Below are 20,281 nucleotides of genomic sequence, written 5' to 3'. Positions count from 1 at the left end.
AAAAATGTTACAAAAACGGGGAAAATTTTGACCCATTCTCTCTTATGTGACCCAAGTGAACTTGCGCTAGTTAGATAGTTAATCATATTGTGTCAAAACAGGGTATGATATTTCAGCAAAGAAATACTTGTTACTGTTATGCATACATAAGGTATCAATCTTGCTACGTAATTTTTTTGAAGTGTATTTCTATTTAGTGCAAAATGTTTATGATACTTTCTACCCTTCGCTGTTAATTTTTGAGTTTAATTACGTCTTCCTTCAGTTTATTTTTAATACTAAAACTTATTTTTATCTTTAATAACAATATTTTTTTGTATCTCTATTTAACACAGGTGTTCCACAAATAACTTGGCTTTAAATAATCCATTATCTACTTTGTATGACACCCACGGCCATAATAAGGGTTGACTCTATTTTAGGACATCACTAAAATTATTGTTCCTAAAAATGTTCAAAACTTCACTTTTTCTGATTTGAAAAGGTAATTTTAGAGACTTTTTGATCTTCTTATCAGGGTTATTTTAAGATCTGATTCATTTAAAAGATTTTAAGTATAGAAATAGAGGGGTTAGAATTATGAATAGTTGTCTATGTATCCTTTGACTCCAATTAAATAATTCGAACAAAGCATTATAATTGAGAAACCCCTAAGTCACAAGTTTTTCACAACCTGGAAATTGAGCCGTAGACCTTGGTTGTTTACAAACTACCACACTTACCCATTCTAGCTCTTACTCTTGATGCCAAATGTCTAGACCATATTTTTAAAAACTATGTTTTATTGTAGTAACATTACCAAGTTTCATTAAAATCTGTTTAGCAGTTTTAAGATTGTAGAGTAACCAACACCCAAATATCCAAACTTTCGCATTTTTAATATAAGCATAGATATTATGTTGTTTGAAATACTCTTCACTCGTCGAGATGTCCTCAGCAATCAAAACTCCTGAACGAAACATCTCCTGGCAATGAACGACGAGCTCCGTACAGCAGTGACCGATGGCACCAATTACTCGCTACGAATAATTACTACGCCAAGATCGATGCAGCTCTGAAGATGGATAGAATGTATGTCGGAATGGTTTATGTTATGGGAGAAAATATTGCGGTGATAGCAACTGCTGTTAATTGCAGGTTTGATTCTCGTGTGTAATTTTATTAAAATTATGTGTTGTTCATTTGATAGGATTGGAGAATAATTTGCAATAGGAAAACGAAATTTTAATACATGAGCCAATGTCGTTATTAAAATGATTTTCATTCAGGTTTGGTAACGTACTAAGTTAACCACCAAATTACACCTTATTATCGAAAAGGAGTTATAATTATGTGAGCCTATTCAACCTAACCTATGTTATACTGCCGCCTGCGCCACAGAGGCAGTCTGATAACAAAACGATAACGATTTAAAATTTTAAACTGTGTTTAATTTTCAAACGCTATTGGCGAAAACATTAGAAAAGATACCATTAATTACGCGTGAAAAATGTCACTGCGACACTATCGACTAAAATGATAGTACAGTTAATAACAGCATAACATGTGGAACAACAATTCGTTCCATATTTCCGGTCGCACAGCTCCGCTTCGCACCACGCCGCACCGTACAGCTCCGCACCGCACCGCTCCGCACCGCCCCGCACCGCTCAATTGGTGACATCAATTAATTTCATTACGAAACCGAACAGGGCATGTGCTCAATATCATTCAATTGCCGATTGTAACAGTTTGGGTTTCGGTCGCGCAACTTTTTGTCTACAATGTTCATTATACCGTTTTATTGGAAATTTAATATAGGAGCGTTGCAGTTTTTGATTTTTTAACGGTACACTGCCCTTTCTGTTAGCCGTTTTATAGTCAACGGTGTAATTTTTTGGAGGAAAAATGCAATGGATATTCGACTTTAATTGTGTAGTATAATGGCTTCACAATAAACTTTGTCATTTTTATGACCCATAATAACTATTAGAATATCGCCTAAATATCTGTGACGTCGTTGTAGAAATCATCATTAGATCATTACATAAAGCTACTCTATATCTAAAAAAAACATATATTCTAGCATTCATTCCTTAACTAAATCCCATAACACAACAAAGCTCCTGAATGTTTTAAAAATAGCATTCTATGGCCGTCGTACGAGGGAAGAAAAATGGACAAAACCAACACCTAACTTTTGAACGTATCCCACAAACTTACGCAATGTAGTTAAAATATTACCTGCTGAGCAAAATTCGACTTTGAAACAACGGTATAAGTTCGCAATTAATTTTATTAAGTGTTCGTATAAAATTGCGTAGTGAGAATCCCGAATCAATTCGGTAAAAACTTCTTCGATTCGGGCTTCTAAAAGACATGTTACGTTTTGACATTGCGTAGGTAGAATTAGGGGTATAAAACGACTGAAAAGGGTTCGAATAAGATCTATCTGTTGCGTAAATCTTTAGTAAACGAGCGTCTGTACGTGGGGCAGCTTGATACCAATGTATGCTATCGTTTCTACTTATACAATTTATTTAAAAGGTAAACTTTTATTGTGTTGAATCTGAATCGATTTTCACAGGTAGCGCGATTCCTTACTCTCGTAGCTTTGAAATTTACAGTATCACCAACAAAAAACAAAAATAAATATAGTATATTTTTTAATGTACATCGTTTCTTAACAGCTAATTGATAGTTGTACATAATTGTTAATACAACAATAATAACAATATTTTGCAAAGATTATTTTACTTAATAAAACAAAATACAAATTTTACAACACGAAATATAAGATATTTTTGGCAATGTCTACTAAACGCTGTCAAACTTTAACAATTTTTTTTCAATATTTCATTATAATTTGTATGGTTGTAAAAAAACGACAAAATACTTATACATACTAATTTATTAATAATAAAAATAGCGTAATAAATACATAATAGTCAGTATAACATATTTTTGACAATTACATGATTGTTTTTCAGAGCTAAAACATGCAGAAACATCACAAAATATTATACTCATGCTCAAAAGTACTTTTTTCGCTTATATACTTGCATAATAGAGTGACCACGGCACTATGGCACTGAAGAAAATAATTGTTTTTGCAAAGTTACTATTAGTTTCAGCATTATTGAAAATTAAGTACCATATAGCCAAAAGTAATATGCACAAAAATCAATAAATATAATAAAGGTTACTTAGTTTATTTAATACTTAGCCTAATGAGGTAAAAAAGCAACACAATGATAATAATAATTATTATGAATATCTATCAAACTTTTGCATTCCATGGGTTACTCTCGGTATACAAAAAAAACAGGTTTAAATATACAAAATTAAGATCATTTTTATTACTAGAACAGTTTTATACAGCTGTAGACGCAAAAATAGCTATCCAACCACTGCCTGCATTGTTGAGCGTAGTTTTAAATACAATTTTCACATAGTTATCAGGGCTGGAGTATTCAGCTGGCGATTCTAAACAATATGTCCTAACAACCTCTCCCTTTCTATCGACTAGTTGCACATAGTTCTGATCGCAAATAGTTCCCAGGTCAAAATTAGTGAACTTCAGCATTAAATTTGTACCAGTAGGGGTTTCCAGCTCCCATTCACAAACATTTATTTTTCTATACGTTTCTGGGTACATAGGACTTGTGACAGTTCCAATTATATTATGCAATTTACCTCCGCAACCAACACCTTTATCCGTTATGACGTAGTTCATGTCATACATCAAAGGTGAAGAAGAATAATCAGAGTGCAATAACATATATCTGCCAGTTGAAAACACAGCGTTTTCGGAAATCGATGCTGATAACGATGATGACTTCATTAATCGTTTTGAAGTTGTTGCATTTCCATCAAATATTTCTAAATATGAAGATCTATCCCAAAAATTTGGGTTAGTGCTTATGAAGTACGCAGATATTGTGTAATTTTCCGGAGCAGTTATTAAAGTGAAACACTCCCGGCTACTATTATCTTCCCCACCATAACTGTTGTACAATCTACCTTGAGGTTCAGTGTAATTTTTGCTACACAAACCAGCGGTTTCTGTTACTATTTCTACACCTTTATATGCTTTTGAATCACTGTCTGCAGAAGTGATAAGATTTAAAGTTACGCCTCCGTAAAGATTTAAATTGAAACCTTTTCTATCCCCACATAATTCGATTCTACTGGGTGGATTAAGCGTACTTTCAAAAAAGTATAGAGTATCAAAATTTGATTGTGAATTTATGACTAAATCTTTTCCTATGGTATCATTTGAATGTGTCGGATTGCTAGTTATGACTAATGTATCCTTGTTGCATCGATTGATGTTTCCACTCTCTACAACTGGAGGCCGTAAATTTAGATTAAGTATATGAATTTGAATAGGGTAGCCTCCATCGTTAACGAGATGATATTTGCAATGAAGACCTCGAGGAATTGATCCTCTATCATAACCGGGTGTTACGACGCGTTGTGGTGTTCTATCAACATGTATTACAGTTTGACCGCATCGGTTAGGTCGAACTGTAAACATTGCTTCAAAGCCAGAGCTGGCCTCCTCACCATCTGTAGAAAGTCTAAGACTCAAGCTGTTTCCAGAAGAAGTTAACCGAGGCGGGAAACTGTGTCCACAATATACGCCTATTACTAAGCTGTTTGGATACAAGCCGTCCTTTAGCTCCACAAAATCACAATCACATTTACTGTAACCTAAAGCAGTTTGATTTATATTCACGCAGGGGGATATGTGGAAAGATTGGAAAGTAACACTTATAACCGTGTCAAGTGGTGATGTTATTGACCAATGGCAATCTAAGAAATTTTCGTACACTACACCTGTTTGAGGATATTTTAGACGATAGGCCGAATTAGCTATCAGGTCGATTTGTCTACCGCATCCACTTGCTTTGGAATCAACGAAGTAAACGAAAGCTTTGAACCCTCTGAGTTGTGGCCCTGAGTTTAATTCTAATTGTAGCAGCATTGTATTTCCAGTACTTCTCAGTATTGTGTTGGAATTTATAAAACCGCATAGTAATGCTAAACGTTTGCTGCTGTCATTTGCTGCAAGTCCGTCAAATACAGATATATGATCACCATAACAATCATAAGTTTGTTCCAAATGTATAAAAAAGAATTTTACTACAGCTATTTTATTTGGTGGTCCCTCAATAGTCCACAAACAGTTTAAGCTATTCCCATACACGTCATTTTGAGCAGTTTCTATATTAATGACCGTGGAATCGTTTACTTTAGCTCCACACGTGAATATTGAATAGAACAGTTTAAAACCTCTATTTGGTCTAACACCGTAAGTTTTAAAGACCATTTTAACTGGTCCCATGCTTTTCACAACTGATGGGGACTTTTTTCCACAGAAATCTTGACTTACATCTTGATAAAAATTACCCATTGTTGTTATAGTTAATTTTTCATCTTCACAATTAGGGAATTCACCTGAGAGTTCAAATTCCAAAAATTTCAAAACTACTTTTTTGTTATTTGATTCCTTTCTTATCTCATTATTGTTATTGGATGCCGTTCTTATGTCATAAGTACATTCAATATTGTATTGAGTGCTAAATAAATAGCCTGGACTGTATAGAATTTGTTCCTCTTCAACAGCTATGAACTGTCCTCCACAGATATGGTCCCATATTGCTTGAAACCCATCTAGGTTCGTCTGAGCATCCGTGCGAAAAACTACTTTTAATTTACTATTAGTGGAATTATAAGAAGGTGGTAAATGTCGCCCGCACACTCTTCCCATTTCTACATAGTCATTATTTTTCCAGTCATAAATAATAACAGCATCTTTAGTACAATTTGGAGACTGTTCAATTGAAATACGACCTGTAAATTTAAGTGACACTCTAAAACCTAAGCCCGCGTCTATCTCCCATGCGCACTCTTGATTAGGGCTGTAAGTTTTAGGGTAATTTGGGGAGCTAAACATTTTCCTATAATTTGAAAGGCGTCCTCCACATTCATTCGAAACACCTTCAGCTAGAATCTGTATCTTAGTGTTACGTTTGATATTTGAGTGATACTGAACATAAACAACATACGAATCAAATTCTTTCGGTTCCATAAAGTTATCCCTGCAGTAAGTCTGAACGAACGAATGCCTTAAATTGAAACGTGGAGTTATTGTTATAAATTCATCGTCACATCCTAATGAAAAGGAGCCATTCATTGTAAATTTCATTTTTTCGAAATAATACCCTCTGACGACCCAGGCACAATCAATTGTATCGTTGTAAGAATCCGGGATAATTAATATATTTGTAGGAGTCGATCCTACATGTACAGAACCACCACAAGGTTGAGACTTCCAGGTTAGATTAAAATTAAAAGGTTCACTTATATTACTATTCAAGGCCGTTATATCAAATGAAGAGGCTGGTATTCTCACTGACTTTTCGGTATTTCCACAAAACGATGCCCTGGCAGTTAGACCGATGGTTCGAATGACTATCAGCTGAGATATACACAATATGTTGTCAGAATGAATAGATGAATTGATCTTGATATTAAGTAATATGGATTTATAAATATTATTATGGTTATTAGCAGAAACTTGATTATTATAATGCCATTCGCAAACGTATGACTGTTGAAGATCAGGAGATAAAAGTTCTTGACTTAATCCACTGAGGCTACCACCACACAATGCTGGTTCGTTAGAAGTAAATTTTGCCTTGAAACGGTGGGATGTTGCCGGTGCTTTTGGCAACGTGTATATAGCTAATTTATTTCCCACGGTTTGTATAATATGGGTGCTTGTAAAGTTGTCATCACTAGGTATCTTTTGTATTATACTGCGACCAGAATAGTCATTGTAAAATACAATTTTATGTTTTTCCTGGTCGCTATCCAAAATTTCTAAACGTATTCTTCGAGACTTATCAGGCACTTCAATACGCCAGTGGCAATGCGTTAATTTGGTATCCTGTGGATAACTTGGTGTATTAATGTATCCTTCGGAAGCGCTAATGAAACCACTGCACGTCGGTATCGAAGAATTAAAGTTAAAAAGAAACCCTGCATTCTCAGATACTTGATCCCACTTTGGTTTTCCTACTGATAGTTTGACTGTAAATTGATTACTTAGTGATTCAATAATATCATAATTAGTATTTGTATTACATATTGTTTTTAAAATAACGTTAGTATTATTTAAAGGATCGGTTTCTTCTATTGTTATATTAGTACCACAATATTCTTGGCTGCTCGGTAGTCTAATGTTCTGCGGTTTAATTAAGAATATATGATCTGTCGGACCTATAACATGCCATTCACATGATGTTATTCCTTTTAGTAGGAGCATATTTGGGTACCCAGGAGATGAGAGTTCACCGGTACTAGCAATAATAGTACCTCCACAAACATCAATCGATACATTTGCTTTGAATCCGCCTTTTGGTTCCGACAGTAGAGTTAAATATTTCACATATAATGTGTTACTTGTACTTTTGATGGTTCCCGGTTTTTCGCCACAATAACTTTGTCCGGGGGACAACCCGGATAATCCACTTCTTATTTCGACTGCCTCTGTTGCACAATCGTCAGTGTCAGCTACATCAAATCTATCAATGAAATCAATCCTTATGATCTCACCGGGTGGACCCGTAAATGACCACTCACATTCTGTATATGGAATCGGTTGTGAAGGATAATTTGGAGTTGTTATTATTTCCCAGCTATGATCGGCAGTAAGTAGCGATGTCGTACCGCAATCAACATGATTTTCTTCATAATAAATTTTAAAACTAAGAAAGTCTTTTTCTATGAGTCGTTGGCGAGTAGTTGTATAGCTTACAAACAGAGAATTACTAGATGTTGCCAAGTCCGTTGTTTTTTCATGTTCATATCCGCAGTACTTCCCGCTACCTAAGAAAGGCGCTTCCTTAGACTCTCCGTTTCGCAACACAACTGAATGTATGCATAAGTTATTTGGATTTGTTATATTAAAGTGGGTGAATCTTAGTGAGATTGTACGGCCAGGCCGCACTTTAATCGTCCAGTCACACTTTACCGTGTCTCGTGAAGATGTGCTTAACCCATCAATCCAGAGCGGACCAACTTCTCCAGACGACTCTTTGATGAGTCCCCCACACTTAGACTCAATATTTCCGAAAAACCCTTTCTTGTGTGTTTCCGCGTATAAATCTGTTTTGAACACTACTTTCAAGTAGGTAGAAGTAATAAATTCTTCCCTTGATTCACTTGTGGTACATATATTTTTTTTAACAGGTTTCCAATCTCCAGGAGATTCAGCAGAGTATATCGAAACTGAGGCAATCCTGCAACCAATTGCCTCTTCGATGTCGAAATCAGCAAACGAGAGGCTTAAGTGTCTTCCGACCGGAGCTCTGTAGATCCATTCACAATTCAAATTACCTTTATAAGGCGTGGGATAGTTAGGTGTCGTTATATTAAATATCTGGCTTGGTAAAACTAAGTTTGTTTGATTAAAACCACAGTTTATTTTGTCTCCCAATGAACTCACGTCATCCGAAGCGGTAGTCCAGGACAAATGAAACCTAGATCCCGTGTTAGACTCGTCCAGTGTTAGTTTGATGTACAATGCGCTCGCTGATGCTTGTATGGTTTTCTGTGTTTCAATCACTCCATAGAGTTGTTCCAAAATTGGCGCCGTATTATCATAGCCATCATAAATTGTTAATCTGTTATAGGTCTCGTCGCCGTATGAAGGAATTTCCAAATTATTTATTGTAATGGATATTATTTTTGTGCCAAATGATAAAATACGCCATGTATACTCGCCAGCACCATCATAAGCAATAGGATATAGAGGAGAGGCTATTTCACCGTTATCTCCTTGTATTTCATTTTCATGCAGATAACCATAATGTAACAAAAAGCCTTGGCCACTCGTTTGTGCGGTGCTACGAAATTTGATGAATATCTCTGCTGCGATAGTATTATTAGTAGGAAGTTCATTCCCACAGTATACTCCCAACAATTTACCACCGGCGTTAGCTTCGCGAATTTCTAAATAGTCCTCATTACAGGCCTCACTATTTTCTAAATCAAATTTTTCAAACATGATGAACGCTTTGTTGCCTTCCGAAGCTTGCAATATCCATTCACAGTCTAAGTTTGCTGGATATGGACTAGGATATGCAGGGGATGCGACAGATCCTTCTTCTGATGTCAGTCTACCGCCGCAAGCATTAGTGGTCGTTGAAAAGTGAGCTGCGAATATTCTTCCTATCCTGTCCGTGTAACTGCCCAGCTCTATCGTGATCGCGTTGCCGCGACTCACAATCATCGGAGGAACTTTACGTCCGCAGTATTCTCCTATCAAAGGTGAGTCTTTGTCATCACCATCGAGAACTCGTAGAAATGTTGACGGACACTCTCTGTTCGTAACAATATTTGTGTCTTTGGGTAGTGACATGTGAGTTAATGTCAGTGATATCTTTTGATCAGTCGAGGGAGCAACGATGGTCCACAAACAGCTTCTATTTAAATTATTTATTAATCTTTCATTTTCAATTATACCTTCCTGTTTGTCTGTTATAAAAGCGCCGCAAGTAACGCCAAATTCTGCTTTAAAGCCTTTAGCTGTCCCAATTCTGTCTGTCTTAAACTGGATAACAACATTATTTTGTTTAGTAACAATTTGCGTAGTTTTTGAATTTGGGCAAATACGATACGTATAATTTGAAACGCCGGAGTGGAACTGATTTGTACCGTCATAAATATCAATAAAGTCAGCACAATATGTCTCTCTGTCAGATTCCAGATAATATAAATCTAAATCCATAAAATTGATTTCGATTCGATGATTTTGAGGCCCGCTAAGGTACCAAATGCAATCCATATTGTTGTCGTAATTTTTAGGATAATTTTTAGAATAAATGAAGCCTGCAGATGAAAGTAACGCTCCTCCGCAACGTGCATTTTCAGAATTAAAGTCTAAAGAGAAACCGGTATGTGTTCTTGAAGAATGTTTTACAAAACGTACGAGCATAAAATTACTATCTGATTCCATTTGCGCTACATTTCTATGGCATAGTTTAGAAAGAATAGGAGCCGTAGTATCACGGCCGTTATAAATTTCGATTGCATCTATATTACAGTTTGGAGAATCTGTCATGTCTACATCAGTAAATATAATATTTATTTCTTGACCACGATCTGTTTCTATTAGCCATTCACATTCTATTTCATCCTTATGAGATACAGTTCTATCAAAAGACACGGTACCGGACTGTTTTCTTATATGACCTCCACAACCATAACTGACCCATTCTAATCTAAACTCAGCAGTAGGGGACCCTGCTTGAAATTCAATTTGCAATGAGTTACTTTTTGAGGTGATTGGTTTAGGAAGAACCAAACCACAAATTTGTTTTGAAAAACTGGGGTCAGATGCTCCTTTGACTTGCAAAAAATCGCTACGACAACGTGTTGTATCCTCATAATAATTATAGTTTCTAAACCCCCTTCTTCTTAGGAACAGATATGTGGGTCGGTTCGGAATGCTAAAATGAGTGAAAGTGGCATTTATTCTATGACCTTTGAGAGCATTAATATTCCATAAGCAATGGATATTCGACGGGTCGTTATTTGGAAAGTCTGGGCTCTCTATAACTCCGTAATGACCTGTGATATTGTTATTGCAAATCGCATTGTAATTAAGCATAAAACCTTTTTCATTTCTAATTATGTCAGATCTGAATTTTATGAATGCATAATTAGTTGTAGTTATTATTTTACTTGTTTTCTCTGTTAAAAAGCAAAATCTTCCCAGTGAGGGAGATTCTGGACCGTTACCGTCATATATTTGCACATAATCGTCCGTGCAATCGTCGGTACGTTCTAAAAGTAAATCTGTGAATGATATTTGTATTCGCGATCCTGCATTAGTCACAATTTTATAGAAACATTCGGCATTATCATGATATTTTTCCGGATAATTCGGTGATAATATTGAACCACTGGAACTTGTTAATGTGCCACCACAGCCGGTGATCGCACTGTCCCATTCTACTTTAAACCCTGTCCCAGTTAAGTAAATATCAGAATGGAACCGCAAGTACAATGAATTAGACAAAGAAATAATCCTTTTGTATTTAAATGATCCACAATATTTTCCAATCGGTGTTGAATGTAGTATGCCACCGTTTCTTATTTCTAAATAATCACCAAAATCACATTTATCTCTGATGGGACGTTCCAAATCAAAATTAGAGATATTAAGAGAAATTTGTTGTCCGACTGGTACAGTTATTGTCCATATACAGTCGCGACTAGGTGGATATTGCCGGGGCCAGTTGGGAGAATATATATAACCATGACTTTTTAAATATTCACCACCGCAATTAAGTGTTTCGTTTATAAACGTGTAAGTGGCTGAAAAACCACCGAATGCGAGGATTACGTCCGAAACAAATCTTAGTTCGAGGCGATTAGTGAACGTGGTTAACGCAGGCGGCGGGCGTGTGCCACAATATTTACCCAACACTTCTTTAGTATTATCGTCTTCCAGTTCAATAATCTCTAGGAAATCTGCTGAGCAGTCTCGTTGATCTTCTAGTGCAAATCTGTTCCATGTGAGTTTGATGCGCATCCCTGCGGGCGCAACGATCAGCCATTGACAAGACTGTCTATTGCGATAATTCCCGTCTCCATCGGGATGATTAATTAACCCTGTTCTTTCAGTATTTATGCCGCCACATACGGTTTCAAGAGTGGTGTAGTTAGCATAAAATCCTGTTCCCGATATACTCATGTCAGTGACAAATGTTAAATACAAATAATTATGTGTAGAAACTGATACGGGTGGTATTCGTGATGATCCACAATACCTGCCTAGTAACTTAGATCTTATGTCTGGGCCGTCTCTTATTTCAACGTAATCGTGTAGGCAATCAGATCGACTGTTGTCTTCAACATCGAAGTCTTGAAATGCTAATTGTATGTTTTTGCCGGGCTCTGTTTTGATAACAAACGTACAATTTAAATTCGCAGGATAACTGAATGGATACTTAGGTGATTTGACTACACCACTATCCCCTACAAGAATGTGATCACATACAGCATCGTAGGCAATGCGGAAACGTTCAGCAGTCCCACTAATTATACTCTTGTATTTGAAAAAAAGCACGTTTGAAGAAGAAGTAAGAGGAGATGGAACATTACAAAACTTTCCTATAAGTGGTGAATCGGTTGATGGCCCGTCGTATATTTCTAAAGATTCAAACCGACATCTACCAGACTTGAGTAAATTAAATGTTTTAAAATTAAGTTTAATTTTTGTATCTATACTTGTTTTAACTTTGTACTCGCAGATTAAGTAAATAGTTGAGAATATTTCGTCGTGAGAAGTTGGAGAAGCAATTTCTCCTTTATTTGCAGTGAAGTAACCCCCACAGCCTGGCACACCTTCAGCAGGTGCATAAACTATTTGAAAACCGTTGCCGGTCCCGTAAGCATCGGAGTGAAAATGAATAAACATATCAGAGCCAGCTGACACAACGGGAGCTGGTTGACTTGAATTGCAATATTTACTGATTAGTGGGTCCGCTTCCGAAGCTCCATCATAAATAGCTAAATAGTCAAAACTACAATTTGTATGTGATTCTATGTCAAGGGCAAAGAAATGTAAATTTATTCTTTTACCAAGAGTGGTTGTTAAGTGCCAGTAACAGTCACGGTTGGGTGGATACTGTCCCGGAGAGCCAGGTGAACTGATATGTCCGTGTGATGTTCCATCTATTTCCCCGCCGCAAACTGGGTTTACACTCGTCCAGTGTAGTGCAAAGCCTGCTGCGGCTATCGTTTTGTCCGAGTGGAACCACAAGTATAAGTAGTTGTGACTTGATACAATATTTCCACCTTTAGGTGCAGTGTTGCCACAAAACCTTCCAATTAATTGACTCGCAGATTTGGGTCCATCGTGTATTTGTAAGAAGTCCCCTGAGCACCCCGGCGTGCGTTCTACATTAAATTTACTAAACGTAACATTTATAACTTTGTCTGGTGTAGTATGAATAACCCAGGCACATTGTGCATTGTGACTATAAGTAATAGTAGTATTAGATAGGGGGAAAGCAATACTACCTTCTTCAGCACTTAACATTCCACCACAAGTAGTTGTTCTTACCTGACACAAGTAGCCTGTGTACTGCGCTGTGCACTCGCAGCGGAACCCACTCTGTGTAGACTCGTCACGCTTGCAGACGCCACCGTTTTGACAAGGTTTCGTCGCACAAGCGTTGGTGATCTCACAATGAGAACCTCTGTAGCCTTTGTAGCAGATACAGGTGTAACCGGACCGGAGCGGGTGGCAACGGCCGTGATTACCACAAGGGTTGTTTTCACAGACATCTGTAGAATTGCTGGTAGAAACGTAGCAGCCTGTTAATCCTACTCCATCTCCATCCATTCCTTCAGGACATATGCATAGCGCTGTTTGGCCGGTCGGCGTGACGTTCTCGATACAATGTGCAGACGGATGACAGCCTCCGCGATCAATGTTACATGAACCTTTATACGTACAAGTTACTCCATCTCCTTGATAACCCGTTGGACAAAGACCACAGATTCGCGATCCTATCGTATTGTGGCATGTCACCAGAGGACTACAGCCGCCGTTGGTGACAGTCAAGCACTCGTCGATGTCATAACAAACGTAACCGTCGCCTTCATACCCTGCAGGACACTGACCACAACGGAACGAGCCGGGAAGATTGATGCATTCAACTCTAGGATTCACAGAACACCGAAAACCTTTGGAATGATCACACTCATTTATATCCGTTAAACATGCCGCGCCGGTAGCGTTAGATGTCCATCCTTGGTGACAAATACACTTGATACCGGATTGAACATTTACGCAGGTGCCGTGGCCACACATTTCATAGTCACCTGCGGAACAGTCTTTCTCCTGCGTAGTACAATGGACTCCGCGCCAGTTTGATTTGCATAAACATTCGTACGTACCCGGCCGATTCTGGCACGTTGCACCGTTCTGACAACCGAGGTCTGTACCAGCGAAGTTTCGACATTCGTTCACGTCTTCGTCACAATTTTTTCCTTCCCAATTCGATGGACATAGGCAGTGATACCCATTGACCACGTAAAGGCATGTTCCACCATGTTGACAAGGATTAGAATCGCAATAGTGTCTTAGTATGTCATCCACTTGATGCATGAGGCGTAGTGAATCGATCGAAATTTGACGTATACTTCTTCTGATAATGGAAATAGATCTCGTTGCATTACTATCAACAGTATGCTCGTTTTCTAACCTGTCAATTCTTTCCAATATTTCGTTACGTGCATCGATATTCCAGTCAAAACGTTCATTGTTGTGAAGTTGATTTGTCTCAGTTAAGTTCTTGAGTACGTCGACATTGCCGATGTATATGCTTGACTTGGGCCCGTTGGGGCGTAGATAGATGTTCTTGTCGAGAGCAGGTTCCAGTATGAGATCTCCATCGGAAGTTCTAATTTTGGGGCGATCTTGATATATTTCGCTGCGTACTTGTAATAGACATGATGCGGTTATTAAAAAAAGCCTCTTCAGGATTTTTTCCGACATGTTTCCATGTGTTCAGGTTGACGATTATTTTGATTCTGTATACTATGACACGATGGACATATATTGTATAATTTCCTCCTAATATTATTATAATACAGCGATATACGCCCCCTAGATAATGAAGTGCTGGGTTTACAAACTCATAATAATTTAGGCCATGTGGTTGAGCAAATTTGTAAATAGATAAGGTGGACTTCTATAAATTAGAATTTGTTGTTTTCAGTCGAATATTAAATGTAGAGTTATGTATAATATAGTTGATAAGTAATGTAGGTTTAATAAGATATCTGTTATAATAATAATGAAGTACGAATGTATAAAGAAAGTATATTGTATATGTTTTTAAATATAATAAATTTGACATTGTGTCAATAAAATTTTACGTGAAAACGTCTTTGTTAATGTATGTAATATATGTATATAAATAAAAACACGGTTTATGAGATACAGCCTGGTGACAGTTGGACAGACGGACAGACAGACAGCAGAGGATCTCTAAAAATCTAGTACTATCTTCATTCAGGAATGAACGCTGAGACTTTGTGATCAGTAGTCGTAGTATCTACCGCAGTTAAAAATATTTATAATGCTTGGATCTCAAGCAGTATAAATATTTTAAACTTAACAAAATCAGTTTATATGTCAACATACGGCATTAGTTCCCATTATTTCATGCATAATACCATTAAATGCGGTCTATATGACTGTGAGTGTGTTCACCATGCGGTCTGAGGTTTCATGGGGTGCCGCGTTAATTGTACAAATTGATTGCAATTCGGACCCAAACCCCATAATTAGCGGACGTTATTTGCCATCGATGGCTTTCTTAGGGTGTTGTTTAATAATATCTTGACAATTTTATAGTGTCTGTGGTATGTAAAGCTAAAAATAATTGCATTATATTGCAATATGTAACACTGCTTCTTTTAAATATATACCTATTATAAAATAAATGAAAATGAATCGCCAAATGTGTTGCTATGCGCAAAACTCAAGAACGGCTCTACTGATTCGGCTTATCTGTTTTTATAAATTTATCTTTAAGACACGAGAAAGGGTAATAAAAATAAAAGGTCCAAAATTCCGTCTGCCTGTTATATTCGAAGGTGTAAACAGCTGTACGAATCTTGATGCAGTTTATGCATTTAGTGTAGAATACTGGTATTATTGGCATATTTATCTTGAGTGATTCGACAAACGCGACAAACGACTAGTGTGACCCTAAACCATTGCACCGAACTTACAATCATATTCCATGTATACAAACTGAATAAATCAGGCCAAGTGCGAGTCGGACTCGCGCATAACGGATTCCGTATCAAAAAATACGTAAAAAAAACGTTATTGCCCGTGGACCGCCCTATTTCTTTTACCTTACAGCGACAAGAGAAATACATAATTTGTTAATTTCAGCTAGCTATTACGGTTTATGAGATACAGCTAGGTGACAGACGGACAGCCTCAGTGGCTCAGTAATATCGATCCGTTTTTATTGTTTGGGTACGGAACCCCAAAAACTACATATTTCTATTAACACAGCAAATATGTAAATAGAGCAACATCGAAACCCACAGTGGCTGACTGAGAAATTAATTATGTGTCGAATGTACTGCCATCTGCCGCATCAATATTCAATCCTTTTGGGAACGATAGCGGTGGACCAATTCATTTGACCCCACCCGCGTCATTATATTACCTACGAAATCGTCGGGAGAGAAAGGGTTTGTGAGGTCAAGTGAAACTGGTCATCAGTTTTGGCGGATTCAATAAACGTTTTGTGATGCAGTGATAATAGAATGTATCAATTACATGGTTAGGTATCGATTTAGTTTGTGATCTTATTTTTAGACTAGCTGACCCGCGCAACTTCGCTTGCGTCACCTAAGAGAATGGGTCAAAATTTTCCCCGTTTTTGTAACATTTTTCGTTGCTACTCCGCTCCTAATGACCATAGCGTGATGTTATATAGCCTATAGATAAACGGGCTATCTAACACTGAAATAATTTTTCAAATCGGACCAGTAGTTCCTGAGATTAGCGCGTTCAAACAAACAAACAAACAAACAAACAAACTCTTCAGCTTTATAATATTAGTATAGATTTGTTTTGGTTTATTATTGTTTGTCATCTAATATTGTAATACGAGTGATTGACCAACTACTTCATATTTTAAAATTACTAAGGACTAACGAACTTTTTGCTACATTAGGGAGATTTATGGTTTAAACTTCCGGATAATTGGTGCAATTTTGACTATTATTTTTATGCTCTTGCCGGCACTTTATCAATATCCTTTCTTTCAACTGTGTTGGAGACGGCTTCCAGACTCATTGCATGTAGCTGAATACCAGTATTTTAGAGGTACATGGAGCGATCCACAATCCAGTTACCTGGGTTATAACACGATACTTCCCGGTAAAACTGGCTTTCGAGCTTCTGTTTACCGGTAACGACGCACGATTTAACGTGTCTTCCAAAAACGCGATAAGTGTAAAATGGTCACCCATCCATAGATCAACCTCGACAAGCGTCGCTTAACCTCAAAGATACGCTGTTGTTACTTAGCCACGAGCTCCTCATCAAGTAAGTACTAATACTGTTATATCAATATTGAGTCGACTTACATTCGTCATCCATTACTAGAATACACAAATACAACAAATACACAAGTAAATGGCAAAGCAAATACAAACTGAGTCATGCCGCTATAACAGTCATCTGATTGTCATACAATTGACCGCATCATGTCGGGAACGGTTCGTAATGACCAACTCATTTATATCTACGTCGGTTCTTGCTTGACCACATTGGTTTATGGAATTGTGGTTTAGTTTGTGATGGGAATTATAAAGATGATTTGGGATTAATTATGCATATATTTAGCTTGTTGTAGACGAAGGTGAAAGTAGAAGTGTATAAAATTCAGATACGTTTTGTCTTCATGTTATGTCTATGTGGGGCGAATCTATTGGCATTAACCAATTGAGAAATATTCTAATTGTATGTAATGATCGAAATCGATATATTTAGCTCAAATACTGACTCTGTGATTGTTAAGTGAGTTTAATTTACTACAAATTGGGAAGGTAGGACTATAAAGAAAAACAGACAAAACTCTTGCTCACTCTTTTTAATATTCAAGTAACTTTTTACAAAATTTTCCTAGGAAATTATTGTAAGGTGCTGGCATCTATACACTTGAGGTACTCAACACATTGCGGTCATACATAATAATGAAATCAAGAAACATATTAGTAACCAAGACTTCAAATGGTACATTCACATTACAATGGTTTTCTTGTTGTGATAATATTTTTCATATTCATGTTCATAGGTGAGGTAAAAATCTGGTCCTAACTTTCGAACACTTGCATGGCAAGCGAATGGTTAATCCACACAGATATCACTACTATTATGAAAACAGATTCGTTCTCTAACCCACAATTCCACTTTTACTTTTGACCCAACATAATCCTATCCTTAAAGATCAATAGAGAAATTATTCAGTCCCTATAAGTACAGTGAGCGACATAAAGTATGACGCATTACACATGAATATATTTGTGTGAGTACATAATATGCATGCTCATGCATTATGCATCGGAGATCATCGTAGCAAACGTTTAGATTAAGGGAGAATACACACACGTTATCCCGGTTATTGAAACGTTACTCAGTTTTGAGTAGTGCTTAAAACGTGTTGATACATTAAAGGGTAATACAGGATACAATTTGCCCCAAATATTTGACACTGAAGTAACCTTAAATCTATGTACTTACCTAATTCTTGTATGAAAAGTAAAACACGTACCTGAAAATAAACAAACAGTAATTTGAAAATACGGCCTAAGATAATAACATCAAAAAAAAATCTTAATTAATTAACAGAATTATCTCAATTCAATTGAAATAATAAGGTTAACTCAATTATGCATTTCTTGTATACAAATAATCATTTATCATTCAGGATTTTTACATGATGTTAAAGATATAACTAAGCATTTAAGCTAGGTTTGTCAACTTTCAAGCACACGACTGTAAATTCAAAACTACGTACGTACTATTTCATATTTTAATTTTATAATTTCACGACCGTTGACTTTATCATGTGGATGTTGCCAAAAAGATATAAGTAATATTTAAAAAAAATTGTGTATTTATCTCAACAATACCTGCAAAGAAGTATTCTAAAAACCCGGGTAAACTAGTGTGAATGCTTCTTAACCCATAGCATGCGTCGCTATGGAAAAACGCATCCGGTCATATTTCGACCGGTATTAAGAGTTATAGCCGCATTTTTATTCATAGAGCAATTTTAGAAATCCTTTCTTGGACACTATAGGATTTTAGGGGTTCAAATGCACCCCTCATTTGGGGTGAGAGTGACCTTTTACTCGGACATAAATGGACTCCCGTAATGTGCTTTTACATGCATATTTTGCGAAATTAAATTGTTCATCGTTCATATCAGTTTGCTGACCGCGTAAAACGTTTTAGTATTAAAAGGGAGGCGAACTAATTTTGACCGTTTTTCCGCGTCATGGAAAAATACAGCAATACATTGAGATGAAACTGCACATGACGTCACAACGCGGTATATTATACACACACACACATATTATAATAGCAATGCACAACATAAATTGACCCATATTTAGATTATTTTTCATTATCATTATTTACTTATTTAAAGGTGCAAGGGTAATTAAAAAAAAATCAGCATAATACTTTTCTAGTAACTGACAGGATGGGCTAAAAAGAGATAATTTTTTCTTTAGCAACCCTATTGTTGTCTGTATACAGCGTGGTTAGTATACGGATATACAGCGGGTGTTTAATCGCATTTAAAGGGTTAACTTATTTAAGAGGGAACGTAATCATATTTGACTCGGCTGTTTTTCATCTTTAAATCCGAAAGATTTAAAAAAATATTTCCTTGAGTGCTAGTTAGATATAGTGACTGGGCAACTTATTTTATTACTATTTTATACTTAAGTTTAAGATTTGACTTCATATGTAATTTATTTAAAGATTTTATACACTATCTTAGCACAGCAGTGAAGGTCCAATTTAATTCAAAAATAATGGGTAAAAAAAAGTACTCGAATGTCCAAGACTATTTTATTCACGGATGCTTAAAACGCCAAAATTTAACAGCATACTAACTATTCCTGGAACGAAGTCGATTATTTCAAACAAAACATCTATTCATTGAACCTAAGAGAACACAATTATCTCATAATCAGAATCCAGATAGCTCCATCGATACTTTAAACTTCAATAAACGATGAAAGTGCTCTCAGAATTAATCAAAATAACCCTTCAAATGTTTCGAAAACTTAACAGAGCCATTGAGATCTTAAATCGTTTAGAAGGGGCCCCATATTGAGTTATCCGGCGGTTAGACATAAGTAATAATGTATGGCAAGGGTGTAGGAACATCGACGTTTTAGACCCAGTACCGGTTGATAGAGGCATGAGCGGGGAAGGGTTAGTACCGATAGAATATTACTGGACTATTAATACGATCGTTGGGACTAAAGTTTAGGGTGTAAAATTCAATCTGTTTACTGTTTTAGATTAGTTTGTCAAGGTTCTTGGTTGATGAGAAACTTAACTTGAAATAATTTGTTTACTTCAAAACATAATAATGTCAATAATGAATCTTACTACCTTTCATTGTTAATCACTTGGTTCCAAGAAAATGAAAAATTC

The 20,281-nt window shown here is 36.5% G+C and overlaps 1 protein-coding gene across 1 annotated transcript; it reads right to left on the bottom strand.

Moving 5' to 3' along the window:
* Window positions 1–3,271: 3,271 nt before the first annotated feature.
* On the bottom strand, window positions 3,272–14,566 carry LOC142974216 (cubilin homolog). The gene is made up of 4 exons (XM_076116383.1): window positions 9,983–14,566; window positions 7,201–9,604; window positions 6,836–7,080; window positions 3,272–6,034 (listed from the first exon to the last, which is right to left on the bottom strand). The coding sequence occupies exons 1-4, from the start codon at window positions 14,564–14,566 to the stop codon at window positions 3,353–3,355; spliced, it is 9,915 nt and encodes a 3,304-aa protein (XP_075972498.1). The 3' UTR covers window positions 3,272–3,352.
* Between the last annotated feature and the right edge of the window lie 5,715 nt (window positions 14,567–20,281).

This window comes from Anticarsia gemmatalis, chromosome 7 (genome assembly GCF_050436995.1).
Source record: "Anticarsia gemmatalis isolate Benzon Research Colony breed Stoneville strain chromosome 7, ilAntGemm2 primary, whole genome shotgun sequence".
NCBI classification, from domain to species: Eukaryota; Metazoa; Arthropoda; class Insecta; order Lepidoptera; family Erebidae; genus Anticarsia; species Anticarsia gemmatalis.
Note: the sequence above shows the minus strand (reverse complement) of the source record. Positions and strands in the feature narration are given on the sequence as shown.